Source organism: Zingiber officinale, chromosome 3A (assembly GCF_018446385.1).
Source record: "Zingiber officinale cultivar Zhangliang chromosome 3A, Zo_v1.1, whole genome shotgun sequence".
Classification (NCBI taxonomy): domain Eukaryota; kingdom Viridiplantae; phylum Streptophyta; class Magnoliopsida; order Zingiberales; family Zingiberaceae; genus Zingiber; species Zingiber officinale.
Genome location: NC_055990.1, coordinates 1,611,945 through 1,627,469, shown reverse-complemented (window position 1 = coordinate 1,627,469; position 15,525 = coordinate 1,611,945). Strand labels below are relative to the sequence as shown.

At 36.9% G+C, this 15,525-nt stretch overlaps 3 protein-coding genes across 7 annotated transcripts in view; 1 reads left to right on the top strand and 2 right to left on the bottom strand.

Moving 5' to 3' along the window:
• Window positions 1-4,894, top strand: part of LOC122050962 (E4 SUMO-protein ligase PIAL2-like) — a 45,542-nt gene extending 40,648 nt beyond the window's left edge. For 2 of the 3 annotated variants that reach the window (XM_042611840.1, XM_042611839.1), the window contains exons 12-17: window positions 452-503; window positions 1,869-1,920; window positions 1,992-2,108; window positions 2,180-2,879; window positions 2,951-3,051; window positions 3,807-4,894. In XM_042611840.1, the coding sequence (XP_042467774.1) occupies window positions 452-503; window positions 1,869-1,920; window positions 1,992-2,108; window positions 2,180-2,879; window positions 2,951-3,051; window positions 3,807-4,391 (1,607 nt within the window). In that variant the 3' untranslated portion in view covers window positions 4,392-4,894. The remainder of the gene's footprint in view (window positions 1-451; window positions 504-1,868; window positions 1,921-1,991; window positions 2,109-2,179; window positions 2,880-2,950; window positions 3,052-3,806) is intronic. The other variant, XM_042611841.1, reaches the window with a different exon arrangement.
• Window positions 4,895-6,529: 1,635 nt separating this feature from the next.
• LOC122050961 (proline iminopeptidase-like) lies at window positions 6,530-12,181 on the bottom strand. Its single transcript, XM_042611838.1, has 10 exons — window positions 11,894-12,181; window positions 11,311-11,447; window positions 11,051-11,224; window positions 9,226-9,462; window positions 9,035-9,135; window positions 8,893-8,965; window positions 8,556-8,624; window positions 8,353-8,460; window positions 7,560-7,685; window positions 6,530-6,891 (listed from the first exon to the last, which is right to left on the bottom strand). Exons 1-10 carry the CDS (start codon window positions 12,153-12,155, stop codon window positions 6,697-6,699), a joined length of 1,482 nt encoding a protein of 493 aa, XP_042467772.1. The 5' UTR covers window positions 12,156-12,181; the 3' UTR covers window positions 6,530-6,696.
• A 266-nt stretch (window positions 12,182-12,447) lies between these two features.
• Window positions 12,448-15,348, bottom strand: LOC122050960 (mitochondrial import inner membrane translocase subunit TIM17-2-like). Of its 3 annotated transcripts, none has more exons than XR_006131284.1 (3): window positions 14,523-15,348; window positions 12,969-13,191; window positions 12,448-12,810 (listed from the first exon to the last, which is right to left on the bottom strand). XR_006131284.1 is itself a non-coding variant. In XM_042611837.1 (2 exons), exon 1 carries the CDS (start codon window positions 15,264-15,266, stop codon window positions 14,562-14,564), a length of 705 nt encoding a protein of 234 aa, XP_042467771.1. In that variant the 5' UTR covers window positions 15,267-15,348; the 3' UTR covers window positions 12,448-12,810; window positions 14,523-14,561. The 3 variants fall into 3 exon arrangements, 1 of the variants encoding a protein (XP_042467771.1); XR_006131283.1 differs by having other exon boundaries at window positions 12,969-13,126; XM_042611837.1 differs by lacking the exon at window positions 12,969-13,191.
• Window positions 15,349-15,525: the final 177 nt, after the last annotated feature.

Sequence of the window (15,525 nt, the reverse complement as noted above, 5' to 3'; positions counted from 1 at the left end):
AGTTAGTAACTTTTAACATAAGCAATTGTTCTGCGAGTTATAGGTACTTTAGATTGTTAGTGGATTTTAAAAATTATTTTAATATCAACCATATATGCATTGAAATATGTCCTATGTATTTCATATGTATGCAGTGGATCAACTGTGCCCTGCCTGCTTAATTTTTTGAAACCTTGGTCTTTGTGGACTCAGATTAATTTTGGCCTAAAAATATAGTCGATGATGCTGATCTATGCAGAGAACAGACATTTTAGTTTGTAATTTTTTTTCCTCCCTGGTTAATTTTGTCTTCATAGTCATTGTGCATAAACTGTGTGGAGCTATTAGTATAGCAACTTGTTTTCTTCCTAATTAACATTTATGCCTAGGTTATGCTAAAATTATTGCTTTTTTTTGTTGATTTGGACAAATTGCAATGAGTATTAAGATTTCTGTTTGAAATTGACTTTAGATTCTGACATAATTGAGGGGCCATCAAGAATCTCACTAAATTGCCCTATAAGGTGAGTTGCAAGCTTCTTGGTTACTTGCATTGCTTTCATGATTGTTTATTTCCTTCCCTTGTTATTTATTTATTTTTTTTCTAATGAATGTTTAATAGAAGCTTGTTTTGCATGGATTAATTAAGTATTGTGCTAACCATCTTTAATTAAGGTAAAAGTACTACATTTCTTATGACCATAAGAGAGACTTACCCATTACACTTGATTGGTGTAGATGCAACTTTTAATACTCATGGTAGTTACAATTAGGTCCCTTACAAATTGCTTGTAGGCTCTGGTATTATTGTTCAGTAAATAGATAATTTGTTAAGAAATTCATTCTCTTATCTATGTTGATCCAAGGAAGTTTTTGATGAATCACCTTCTATTTTAGTGCTGTTTTTATTTTCATTAATTTGTCTCTCATACTATCCTGCATGTGCTATGTGCGCTTTGAATCTCAATCTTTCTTTTGCTAAATCTGATTGGCCTTTGTGTGCAGCCACTTGGATTCATTGTTGGTTACACCTTAGTGTCATCTCAGACTTGTCCTGAATATTTGTGCTGGTTATAATATATATATATATATATATATATATCAATTATATGAAATTCAAAATGTAGACAGTTCCACATCAGAATTTAGTTGAAGGTGGGCTATTTCTTTATTTGACATCCCTAATCTAGACTGTACGACTACCTACTAATCCTAACTGAAGGATTTGAATACCTATCCTCGCATAGCCTATCAATATAACAAGACTTGCTTTCAAGTATCGCAGAAAGTTTTTCCTAAAAACTGTCTATTACTTATTAAACAGGAATCTGAAATACTGAATCCATTTCCTTATTTAATCTCCCTTCCATCATAAAATTGGTGTCTTGAGTTGTAGTAAGACTCCATTTATTTATGCTGGAATCGCCATGTACATGTTGGCTAACCTTTTACGTGTGGCAGTCCAAAAATGCAATGCTAACATGGGAAGTCAATGTGCACTAATGCAATACATGGCACATGTCAGTATGGTTGGTGGTTTGGTTCCAGGTTGTTTGTGGCAGGCATTTATAGAGACAATTAACAACAATAAACATCAATGTAGTTTTTCTACATTAGCATTGTCCTGTTGGATCCAATTATTGCTATTGGGAGAGACTGGAATCATTGAATTATTTTTAAGTTCTGATATGATTCATTTAGACAAGTCTAATTGGGTCATAGTCTTATGTTAATATCATAAAGCCAACCTGTATTTCATATTTATTATCATTTTCATTTGTTCCCGGATATAGTTGTAATGCCACTGTTACAACTGTTGTAAGTTTATTATATTCATAGATATTTTACACGCTACAATTGTAAATGTTATTCTGTTATGCCTCTTACAGTTTCAAGCGCATAAAAACTCCCGTTAAAGGACGTCTCTGTAATCATCATCAGGTCTGTTTCTTCTTGTTTAGTTAATCATGAAAATCATTCGAAATATTTCTGACTCAAGTATGTTTGTGCAGTGTTTTGATTATGACAATTTCATGGAATTGAACTCCCGGAAGCCCTCGTGGCGTTGCCCATGTTGTAACACATCTACTAGTTGTATCGAGTTGCGCATTGACCAAAAGATAGTTAAGGCATGTAATTTTTTCAACAGTAATTATGGTATACATTACCAAACAACTCATATTCTTTTATATATTGCCAGGTACTACAAGAGGTAGGAGAGGATGAAACAGATATTGTTATTTTCTCCAATGGATCATGGAAGACATCTTTTGAATACCGAGGTGTCAACCAATTGCACGGAGGAAAGTCTGGAAAGGAGGAAACAAGCATGGAGAATGGCACAGTGGCTTCAACTGATGTTGTGAATCTAGTTATGGAAGAAAATTACCTACCTGATAGAACAAAGAGTCTAGACAGAGGTGAAAATGGTAACTCTGAATTAGAAGATAGGAAACCATTCAGGGAAAGTAACGATAATCTTGATCCTTTGTATAATTCCTCATCTGCAAATACTTCTTTGCACCAATCAGTTACTTGCCACACTGCAAGCAGTATTTGTCCTATGTCTTTGGCAATATCAGATAATGCACTGGGAACATTGGAGTCACTTGTGCCTAGTGTTCTGCTGAATCCTGCTCATGCTGATGCTATTCCTCCAGCAGAAAATCAGGGCACCACAGATTTTGGAGTTTCACATGCTTCAGTGAACTTTAATTATGAACCACGATTGTCAAATCTTTCTGAAAGTATGCCATTGCAGTCATTGCATGCGAGAAGTTCAATTAGTACCAATGAAGCTGGGAGATCTCCAATACCTAATATTCCTAGAATCCCAACAATAACGCATGCACTTCCTTCACAAACCCCAAGTTCTGTTTCACTTCCAAGGCTACAGACAGGTTTTTTTTGTGATTCTATAATTCCAGCAATATTGCTTTTCTATGTCATCATTCACTTTCTTCTTTAACAGCTACTCCCAGTAGGTTCAGTTCAGTTATTGGTAATGTGCAATTCAATGAACTCGCGAGGGCTAACTATGCAGCTTCAACAGCAATGCGTTCCACGGCTCTGGTAATTTTGCTTAAGTGGCTATGTTAAATTATAAAAGGAGGATTAATTTTTTCTCAAGGATGATGATGGTCCTAAAACCGCCAATGCTGGTCCTAAGCCTAGATGAAAAAGATTGAGGGTTGTGTTAGATTGCCAGCTAGCGTCAAACATAGATTATGTTCTATGAATGAATCATGATGGTCCTAATTCAAGGATTCAAATGTCTGGCCCTAATGGACTTAAATACTGTTAGTATACCAAACCTTGATACCCAATATAACTTATAGTACATGGCATCTAAGATTGTCTCCATGTCCTAATCCAATCTCTCCCACGTTAGGAGTCTAAGTTTTTAGCACTCTTAATTTTGCTCGAGAGGCTATCCTACATTCTAGTTTTTGTAATCTTGCTTCAACAGCTTATCCCTGAAAACTATTTATATTCTTTTAGTTGTACATCTTTCTTAGTTGGACCAGTAAATGTGGCTGCAATAGGGTGTAAATTCCCTTTAGCTGATTCTTTATGTTTGCGACCAAGGTAGCATCTCATTTTTGTACGAGTAACAAATCAGACACGTGGAGATTCATTAAATAGGTGAAAATTTATTATATGACATTTGCACGGACTCATAGTTTGCTTGCTTTTTTGCTTCATTAGCTGAGGAATAAACATAAACAACTTGCAACTGCCAACTCCTTGGAATATGCTAACTATACTAATCTTGGATTATTTTTAGTAGTAGATATTAATTTTTTTTTTTGCCTGCCCAAATTCAGGGTCACCACCACCAGAGTAACACTGCAGTACAACAGGTTGCAAACCTTGCTGCAGCAAACCATATCAGCACTCAGGCACCTCCAATCCATCTGAGAGGGATGGGCGCTTATAGAGGAAACAATCAATCTCAAAGAAGGCATAGTGTCACAAATCCATCTAGTGCATCACTTTCAAGTTGGGTTCAGCAACCGTCAACCAATCCAGCACACTCAACACTAGGGCAAAGTAGTTGTAATATACCTTTGTCTGCTCAACGTGTTGCACATGCACATTCCCTCACAGCAAGAATTCCATCAACCAGAGAAGCATTTTTACCCTCACTTGATATAGGTAGGCCGCTACCTTCAGTATTTGATCATTTGCCCGACCTTCCAATTGAGCAGAACTGGCAGCCAACTGGGCGCATGAGAGGAAGTCTAACTGGCAATGCCTTCCAAGCTGCCCTTAATCATCACACGGTTACTCAGACATCCCAAGCTCCAATTCCACCTTTCTCAGCTAGTGTTTCTACCAACGAGAAACAACCATCAATTGCCAACATGATAAGTTGTCAAGACAGTGAATGGATGACTGATTTTAAGTGAAGAGGGGTACAATGACTTCATACAGTAGCTATCTACCTTGAGTGGTGTATAAAAAACTTCACTGACAGTTTTCAACTGTGGTCTCTTCAGGCAACAAGCTGGAGACTGAATGGCACATTTGTGCTCACGATTCTCAGTTGTTTATAACACGTTTAAATGGACTAACAAAATGGTTTATAGTTTAAGAACATGTTTAATCTTAAGATTAGGAAAAAAAAAAAGAACAGTCATTGATGCTTTCCTTGCCTTGGTTCTATGAAAAGCACTTTGAAGCCTTAACCTCCCACCTCGTTGATTCCATTGGTAGAGCTTGTGATGTTGCTAATATTTGACACGATGTAAAACACAGTTTTTTGAAGGGAGTTGTAATTCAATGTATGTTACACACTTGATGTTGGATTAGGCATGAAACTTTCGTGATAAGACGATGAATGCCAACCTTAATTAGGGTGAAAGCCTACTTTGTCAAATTTGTCGTGTTATAGGGTGGCAAGGAAATTTTGATGGTGATGGATCGATGTTTAGACGATGAAATATTTTTGATAGAATCGTTGATAAGCTTTCTGAATTTTGCTGGATCATTGGACTAGTTATTGTGCTTTTAGAACTAATTCTCAATTTAGTCGACGATTATGTCTCCTCCAGTTGTTTTGATGCAAGAACGGTCGTATTTGATTAAATTTCTTGCGTTTACGACTCCATTTCCCAATCATTGTTTTCCAATCATTATTTTGATGAAAAAACGGTCTTATTTGACTAAATTTGGTTAAGTTTGATATCAGTTATTATATCTGTAATTTTTATATAAATCACTAATGTTACACGCGATAAGAGCATTCAATTTTATCTAAATTATTATTTATGTAATTTTTAAATAAATCACCAATGTTATACATGGTAAGAGTGCAAAATCAGATTGCATATAATAGAAAATTTATTTATAAGAGAATAAAAAAAAATCTAGAAGGTATGGTGTGGATACTCTTAAAATGAAAATCTTTCAAATAAGTTAATAAGAAATGGGATTGAGAGTATATTTTTTTTTAAAAAAAAAATTGTCTTTCAAACAAAATAATAATAATATTTTAGACGTAACTTGACCAAGATTTACTATTTAAAAAAATCTAGGTTTAAAATAGCATGCTGAAAAGGAGATTTTTGAATCTCAAAAACTTATCTCCTGTAAAGCAGAAGAATACGATCATGTACAATAAACTCAATTCTTTCTCAAGATTCTTGACGAGAACCTTTTTTTAAATAGCACGCAAACCTATTTGAAATAGGGTCGTACTAAGCAGCCATGTCATGCAGGAATGACATAGGGTCGTACTAAGCTGCCATGTCATGCTCGACACATAGGTCATGTTGAGCACAACTTGAGAACAGGAAACTAGAGCCCGCCCGCCCCATGGTTGATGAACATTAGGGCTGCAAAGGAGCTAAGCTGAGTTTGAGTCAACCTAGACTCGAGCTCAGCTCGATTTATACGGACTAACTCAAGCTCAAGCTCGCTCCAGTCTCGAGCCTGTAGAGTTGAGATCGAGCTCCATATTTAATTATGGGCTCAGGTTCAAATTTTATTATTTTTTAATAAATAAATAAATAAATATATTATATATTATAAAATATATATTATTACTGACTTGTTTTGTTCGACGAGCCACTAAGACAGTAATAATTAGATTCAAATTCGACTCAATTTTTAATTAATTCAGCTCAAAGTCAGCTCAATCACCTTCAAAATCGAGTCAAAACTAACGAGCCACTAAGACAGTAATAATTAGATTCAAATTCGACTCAATTTTTAATTAATTCAGCTCAAAGTCAGCTCAATCACCTTCAAAATCAAGTCGAGTTTTGACGGAACCACTCGCAAATAGCTCACGAAAGATTTGGCTCATTTACGCCCTTAGTAAACACAACCAAGCTTTTGGCAAACCATGCCGAGCACATCCCATGTTATGTCGTGCTTAGTCATGTTGCAGGCAGCCCAGCCACTTTGCCACGCCTAGATTAGGAAAAACAAAAGAACTTGCTCTTCGATGTTCGCTTTCAATTGTTGTTTTACCTTCCGTGTTCACAAGCCATGGCTATTTCCTTTTGCCAGACTTGATTAACTCCAAATTTTGGACAAAACATAACTAGAGATGTCGTTTTATCCATATAAGCCAACATGAATCAGAATCAGTACATACTAATAAAGCATTTGCTACCATAACAAGGTGGTATACTTCTAGTAATATGGAAGCAATCAGCAAAAACGATTCAACTTAATTGCTCTCGCAAATATATTTAAAAAAAAAAATCAGAAACAAGGTTTCTTTCCTTGTAGCATACCCATCAATTGATCGAAAACTTGATGCCCACTGTCACGGAGTCCAGAATGCATGTATTCATTTGTTACCCAAAGCCTGATCCCAGCAATTTCAGCAGCTGTTTCCATTGCAAGTTTGAAGTTGACATACATGTCTTCATAATAAACAGCAGCAGCAACAGGAACCTGCATGAGAATATAATGGGAGTATAACTAGGATCAAGAAACAAAAAAAAGTCAATGAGTCTGACTTCACGCGAATGCGATATTTGCCTCATTTGCTTCATTTGTCAAATCTCTATATCCCCCTCTCTCTCTCTCTCTCTCTCTCTCTCTCACACTGTGCAGGTGCTTTGGTTGATTTATGTGTCCTCAGGACAATAGTACCGTGGTAGGACATCTAGGTTGTCCTCCAGATATCCGTAATTCAAACCTTAGCCACGACGTATTTGCAGAAATTTTTCCTTCAAATGGAGAGCGTAATCAAAAGATGCTGAGTTTCTGGGCTGGCCGCTGCGTGTGCTTTCCGATTTATCCTTGTGGCCGGTGGAAAATTTCCGAGGGATCGGGCCGATCACCCAGGGATAGTCAATGAGGCTAACTGGGATTATCATTTTTTTTTTGTTGATTTATGTGAACCAATGAATGCGATTGTTTAGCTTATTCCTAATAAACCTGGTACTCGCCTAAATTCTACCAACAATGATTTTGATAGCAATATAATAATATCTGAATCAAATGATTGTTGCACGTAACAAAATGGCAAAAAACGATACCAAACAATCTTCAAGAACCAATGCAGACCTATCTACTAATATTACACAGAAGAAATCAGTTATAACAGAAAATCATACCTTATTGTTGTTTAGCCTGTCAATGTCGTATAATGGACGCCAATCTTTCTTCTCAGCCAACAAATGAGCAGCTTCTTTGAGACTTTTCAAGGCATGGATCTCATCAAATATCCACGGAAAGATCATCTACAAGAAAAGCAAAAGAGATCTTCAACACTAGCGATATAATATTTTAGTTAATTCTTTACTTATTACTTGTGAATGCATAGATAGAGGTGACAATGCTAGTTAACTTAGCAAACATGAGAAGTTTGTTCTCTGGTGTTGAAGGATCTAACCTCAAAAGGTTGTCAAAAAGGTAGTATTTACAAAGGCAAGGAAACAACAAACAGTCATGCATGCAATTATTAATCTCTTTTAATCAGGCACTAAGTATTGTCAATATTTTTCATATTACTTCAGTTTTTGAGCTAGAAAATTCTCTTAATTTCCAAAGATCACAAATATGTATCTTGTTCCCCGAGAAATTGTGTGTGAAGATTCAAACCCTGCAACAGATAGTTTTAAGTACCTTAACTCTTGGATTGAATACTCTTACACTGATGACTATGGTAGAAACAAAAGTCTGGCAAATTGGATGGAAGAGATGATAAATGTTATGTTCCAATACCCATGCACAAGCACAGGGGTAGTTTTGGAAAAATCAGAGGGAGATGTCCTGATTACCTTCTTGCAAGTTGCAACCTAAATTGAAGGAATATATTTTCTTTGTCCGCATGGCCTCAATTATGTCAATCAAAATGCATCTTAACCAGAACAAAATATTTCTAGCAATTTTATGGCTAGCACTTGCCTCTCCAGTAAAATATACAGGGCGACATTCTTTAGCAGCTCCAATTGGATCAAATATGTTTTCATGTTCACTCCTTATTTTTTGAGCAGACCATTTTGATGGGGCACCCTGAAGAAAAATGGAGTAAATCAAATAATATGCATTAATTTATTAATTCCCATAAGCTTGACAAAGAAGTTAGTTAGAGAGTGTACTTGGTTTACCTGACAGTATATAGATTCATGCAAAAGAGCATAGAGTGGATTTGTATCAAATTCTATCCAGCTCTCAAACTGCAAAAAGAGAGGAAAGTTATAACATTAGATGTATCAAACTCAAGTCCCTATAGAATCCCTAAATTCGAAATTGATTAAAGCACAAACATGAACAGTTATAAGACGAGATGATCCATACACCATGATAAATGATTCTTAGAATCTTCTTCCCTATAGCTTTCACAAGCAATCATTGCATCGAGAGAATAATTACACCAAGACTGATATAAAATAGACTTTGCAAATTCAACAAAAATATTTGGACAGGTCAAGGAATGATATTTACAGCCTTCAAAAAGTAATAACTTATTCGCTTCCCTGTGCCTGGAACAAGTTCAGGATCCCAGACTCTCTCAAACCTGCAGTGATGTTAAGGCAAACTTTAAAAGCTATGATGAAAGATTTTAATAATGGGATTGATCCCTTACATGTAATGTAGACGTTCAAAACCACCACCAGAGCCTAAACCGGCAAGTCCAATAGTTTGCAACCCCTTTGGAGTTAAAATTCCACCAGAAGGCAGAGGCACCTATTCAGACAGATAAGGTTGTGAACTATCATTCAGGCTAAACTCTAAAGCATTACTAGATTATCAAAAAAGAGTAATGAAGTAACTAACCCCTCCACCTTCAGCTTTGGCCAAATAATTTACAAGATCACAAACAACTTTAGCATCCTGAGGAAACCTCTTATAGTACTTCTCATTTTGATGCACAACTTGCTCAAAGCATGCTTTGTAAACAACATCTGCAGTGCAACCCTTACCAACTGGTGGAAGTCCACCAGTTAGAAGAACAGACTTGAGGCCTTCTGGGGCAAAACTCAAGTAGGTAACCGCACAAAAGCCTCCATAGCTCTACACCAGTAAAAGAATAGATGCATAGGAATTGAGAAGAGACAAACATAACATTAACATGCATAGGAATAAGTGTAGTATGAAATTAAGAGCGTAATTTTCTTATTGTATCTTCTGAAATTGCAAATTGTGATTCATTCAAATTTCAAAAATACAACCTGGACATCATAAAGCCCAAACAATCATAATATGTAATTTTTTTAATTAAGCTTGATAAGATATGTAAAAATTTTTAAAAAATCTTATCTATGGATGAGAACTTGTAACAAAAACCAACTTGTGAATTTTTACTGTATTTATTTATGATTGAAAGTCTATTATTTAATATTTACATATCTTCTAGTAATTTTTTTATATAACTATGATACTCATAAAATAAAAAGATAGAATCAGATCAATAAACTGAAAGGGCAAATTTAAAGAGAATATATATTTTTTCAAACAAAACAAGGTTATTAACTATGTTGGAAAAATTCAATAGGTTCAAGATACCTTACTCATCACCCATTAATTATGTCCCTGATCAACAAGGCCATGTAATTCTTGAGGGGGAACATCTTGTTCTTCATAATTATCAGCTGATTTTAGTAATTCGATCTATTGTTTGATATTACCTTAAATATTTAGAGTGTATATCCAATAGCAGAAGCACCAAAGAAAGGAAATATAGTTGAATAAAGAATTCTCCAGCTGCTCTATTCTTATGTTTCCTTGAATGAAAACGGAGAGAGGGAAGAAAAGAGCTACAAAAGACTCTCCTCAATTTCCAACCACAGATGTTTCTGCCTGATTTTGATAGAAAATCATTATTCTATAAAATGTCTGATAAGTCCATCCAAAAAATATTATATTCACATCTATTTATTATTGATTTATTTTAATGTTTGTCTTAAATTGATTTTAGAAATTTAAATTTTCCTTCCTATGGAAATCTTGCCACATACTTCCCTATGAACTTTTACCCTAACTGGAAATAGGCTCTTTATCTAACCATCAATACCCATGTGAGATGCATGATAATCTTAACACTCATAAGGTAGATATGTTGTACAATAGCCTAATGGGTACATTTACAAATCAAGGGGCATAAACATAAATTTGATCAAACTTTAAAGGGACAAATTATAATTTTAAAAATAGTTTATTTTGATTCAGAACATATCTCCTATCATTATTTTTATATTTAATAGAACACAGGATCAAGAACATGAAATCGGTTGTATCCTATGGGCTTCCACACTTGATAATTAATAATAATAACAAGTTTAATACATTGAAATTCAAAGGTGGTAAGGTTGGAGTCAATGAAGACTAAGTAGTACTAATATGTTGAAGTTTTGTTCATTTTTGTCTCTTCATGTAGTGTTAATTTCCTTTTCCCCTTTCACACAATGTCAATGCCACCGTGCGTTTGTGACTAGAACTTAATTGAGAAAGACAAACCGTTGATGAATATGCTATTCTTGGAAACAATTAGTGATGAACCATCTTGTCCATTTCAATTCAATTCTAAATGAAAATAGAATTTATACTTTTTTTAATAAAGAAAAGTAAAACTAAATTAAATAATCTGTGTGAGAATTTATACTTGCCCTAGCACTGTCCAAGTACCAAAATCTGGAACAAGATGTTTGCGAATAAACTCAGCATCTTTGACTATATTATCTGCTCGGAAATGCTGCAGATACTCAACCATCTCTGCTGCAGTTGTGAATTGTGAAAGAGATGATACTGTTAATGGAGTTGATAAACCTGTTCCTCGCTGACAACATTAGGCATAAGCTGAATAATATAAAGTGAAATAATGAAATCAAAGAAGAGAAAGTTCTTTAGAATTCAAGATCATGCCTGATCAAGCAAAATAACTCTATATTCTTCACATGCTCGCTTTAGCCACCCACTAGCCTCAGTTGGCCGAGGACTTTCGAATCCAGGTCCACCTTGGAGGTACAATAAGTATGACAATTGCTGATCTTCTTTCCCAACTACAAGAAGATGGATACGACAATTAAAATTCACATTGTCTTATTTGTATACAACCCTACAGTCCATAAGAGAGACTGCCGACCACACACTCCCCTGGTACACACGTAGAAGTATCCAGGTATAACAAACTACTATTTTACTCAGATTTAGAGCCAGCTTTTTGTCGCCAATCCTCTTCGCGTGCTGACAAGGTTTTGAGGGCATGAAATCACAGTGGAGATTCTAACTGGCTCTAGTCGTACTAGGAAATAAATTGATACAACCAACTTTTCTCAGACTGAAACTAACAAACTCTTGCACATGAGACAAATTTTAATTCAACAACCCTAACTGGCTAGCGTTCAGCGGTTCCGATCGTCGGACCAGTACACTTATTTCTTACAACCCTGCGCATCCTGAAAAAATTCTATCGATCCGATGAAGCCAGGGAGCAAGGAAGCGTTACCGGCGACGACCTCGCGAGCGAAGACGGCGATGTTGGCGCCGGAAGAAGCGGAATAATCGAGGGGCACAGTGAATCGGTGGTCGCGCAGACTCAGATCCGGAACGGAGTACCAAGTGCCGGCGTTGTGGACCGCTTCCAAGTTTGCCATGGCCGATATCGAGACCCGAGTGGGCGAGAGGCGGCTGGAGAGAGCGCGCAGCGGGTTGAGGGCGTCGATGGATCTAGAACCGCGGATGCAGATGGAAACGGTAGATGAGATCATCGGGGATGCCAGGCGCAACGCGTAATGACACATTTAAATAGGCCGCACCTATTGTTCATTCTATCTAAAACTATTTTCCTACGGACTCCTAAAATCTAAAATCATTAAAATTTATTTATAAATCATATTTGTAAATATTAATAAATTAATTTTATTACTGTTCAATTTTATTCATTATATATATATATATATATGCTTTTACTATTGAAATTCTAATTAATTTATTTATAACCTTAGTGCCAATATCTCCCAAGCACATTTGATGGATTTGGTGCGTAAAACAACAAGAATATAAAGATGTCAAGGTTTAACATTACAAATAAATGAATATCTCATCGAGGTTACTAACTTCCCCAAGTTCAAAGGGGGGCGAAAAATGATTTTTCCCCACCTGACTTCCGCAGAGAAAGGATAAAAATATCGTAACATAAACTGAAGCATGGAAGGATTTAGGTACAAACAGACTTAGCAACAGTTTCTCCAATGAAAACATAAAACATGCCGTATAAAACTAATCCAATCCAACTGACGTCGCCAGTACTACAAATATTTATCAAGTATAGCTGATAAAAAGGTTGTGCTGGTTCTATGCGATACGAATACATGGATGGAAGTTGCCAGGACGTAGCGCTGCAGCCTTTCTACGATCAGATTTCTGGAAAACCAAAATGAAAATAGTCACATAATTGAACCAATAAATGCAGTGAAGATTGAATTCCTGTCACTTTAAAACTCTAATTTCTGCTTTGACGAAGGCTAGAAGTCATTAAAAAATCAGAGCATATAGGCAGATGTCTTGAAAATGCATCTCACCATTCATCTTCGTGGCATGAATGACTTTCAAAGTGCCCCCACAGGTTAGCACAGTTGATACTTGAATGAGCGCTTGCTCCAATAGATCTTGAGGTCAATTCCCAACAGATGCAAAACGATTCGCTGGATATATGACCTCACCCATACAAAGGGCCACTCTGCCAGGGCAAATGCATAACCACACATAAGTGGGTGGAAAAGAGAAAGGATTCATGATCCCTTCCTGCACAACCACACATAAGTGAGTTGAAAACATAGAAAGAAATTAGCATTCACCACTTGACAGATTCCTTTACTGTCAGCAACTGTGAAAAGTGATTGTTTTCGCTTCCCACACTCTTTTCTTGGCTATCACTTGTACCATACTTTCCATTACTTAACTTGTTAACTTAATTTAATAGAATAGCTAGATATGTAAGGTGCATATATACGAGTTCAGGGCTAACTGGCAATTCATAGTTGCTGATCATGAAGTTAAAATGCTATTTTTTACGATATCAGAAGTCACAGATCTTTGTACTGTGCTGAGACTTGAATTACAGATATGTTGCATGGCCTGAAAAGTTCATCAGACCATGTCTCTAAGGATAATCATAGAGTGGATTTTCTTCAACAGAAATATAGGCGGTAGAGAAGGCAAATTGAGACAAAATATGTAATTTGGTTAATCTTCGCTCATCCTCCCTCCCCCTACTAACTTCCTGTTCAAATAAACCCAGACATAGATCATGCTCTTGTTAAATCTGGACAAGGATCATCCTGTATTATTATGACCACACAAAATTTGCTTCGAGTTACCATATCCGTATGGTCGTATTCATTAGCCATCGAACCCCAATAGTTTTCAATTCACACATGAACATGGTTAATTTCATATAAGAAAATTGGTCATGCAAGGTCACCTGCAAGCTCATATATACACCAGATAGGCCTACATAACAGCTAATAATATATAATTATATAAATAGTTGTTTAGTTATCCCCTAAATAGTTTTCGAGATGCAGAGCTAACTATATATGATCAAGAATGCTAGAAGCTATTATGAGTCATGTTTGGTGAATTGGCCCAGATTAAATGTTTGGGGTATAAGGTTTACGTCCGTTACAAATAATGCAATAGGTACATCATAATAAAAAGATCAAATAGACCATTATTCTCTCCCATTTAACATGGTATCTAATAGGCTCTCCTAAGGTTAGGCTTTCTGAAACATTACCCTATGCCAATATGACAACAATCTCCCCTCATCTGTTGATCTAGTCTGCTTACGATTTCTCCATTGCTATGACATGCCCCTGCCTCATCCTCTTCCTCCAAAAGTAAATCATAATCCTTCCTTCCAAATCAGATAATTATTTGATTCTTGTATGAGATTATAGTTTGTATTGATTATCTCATCATGCTAATTATTTTAATATTAATATTGTCATATATACACAAACAAAATTAAAAACACTGAGAACGAACGAAACAGTAAACATTGTAAAAGATATGAATATAAGTTATACCTACATATCAAGATTGCAAATCAGATATCAAGAAAGATGACTTACAAATTAACTTCTTTATTGGAAAATTGAACGGTTGCTAAGTTAGTTGTACTCAAACTTTGGAGCTGGCGTGCTTGGTGTGTCAAAGCTCTCCAACACCTCTGTCTTACTGCCTCCCCTTTTAGCTTCAATATCATCATGCTTTTTACCACCACCAAAAAATCCTCCAAACCAGGATGAAGAAGACGATGTTGAAGAGGAGGAAGAAGTGCTGCCAGGGGAATCGTGTTTATAGGCCATGTGCTGGAACCCCGAGGTAGGGGCAGCGGCAGCAATGTTGGGAGGGAGAGCGGAGACATTGGGGTCCTCCAAGGCAGGCAGATACTGGGGGGAACTGAGGACGCGGTTGAGCATGATGCCGGCACCTTCAATGAGGGCGAGGAGGACGCCACCAAAGAGGGCAGACCGAGCAGCAGGGCCTGGGCCCTGGCGCATCTGGAGGAACCCGCCGGTGGCGGCGCCGGCAAGGATGGAGTTCCATGGGTCCTCCTTCTGGCGGAGATAGACCATGGAACAATCGAAGGTGGAGAAAAGGCCGCCCCAGACGGCGAAGCTACCTCCGACGCGTGGAGCGTTCATGCGGACGGCCTGGGCACCTCCGACAAGGCGCTCCCCGTTGGGGGAGTTGTATAGACCCTTGATGAAGTGGAAGGCGGAGCCACCAACCGCGCCCATGCCGAACGCGCTGCCGACGTCATCCAAAATACGGTCAGGGCAGGGCTCCCGTGATATCTCCGGCGTGCCCATCGCCTGCTTCTCCTGGCTCCTCGAGAACGGATAGAAAACCCTAAAAACTTCCGGTCGGTGCAGCCGCAGCGCGTGCAAAACGAACTAGGGTTGAATCGCTAACAGCGCAGAGCTTAAATAGAGCGAGGTGGCGATGATTTGGTCCGAATCTTAAGTCGGCCAGAATAAAAAATTAAATTTTATTTTAAAAAAATATTTCTTCCATATTTAAATACGATTTTAAATTTTATTTGGATTTTTTTTTCAAGCAAATCAAATT

Coding starts and splice junctions, on each gene's coding strand:
- LOC122050961 (XM_042611838.1), bottom strand. CDS start 12,155: ATGATCTCATCTACCGTTTCCATCTGCATCCGCGGTTCTAGATCCATC. Junction 11,225..11,310: donor GAGTTATTTTGCTTGATCAG/GCATGATCTTGA, acceptor TAATGTTGTCAG/CGAGGAACAGGTTTATCAAC. Junction 8,461..8,555: donor ATGAATCTATATACTGTCAG/GTAAACCAAGTA, acceptor ATTTTTCTTCAG/GGTGCCCCATCAAAATGGTC.
- LOC122050960 (XM_042611837.1), bottom strand. CDS start 15,266: ATGGGCACGCCGGAGATATCACGGGAGCCCTGCCCTGACCGTATTTTG.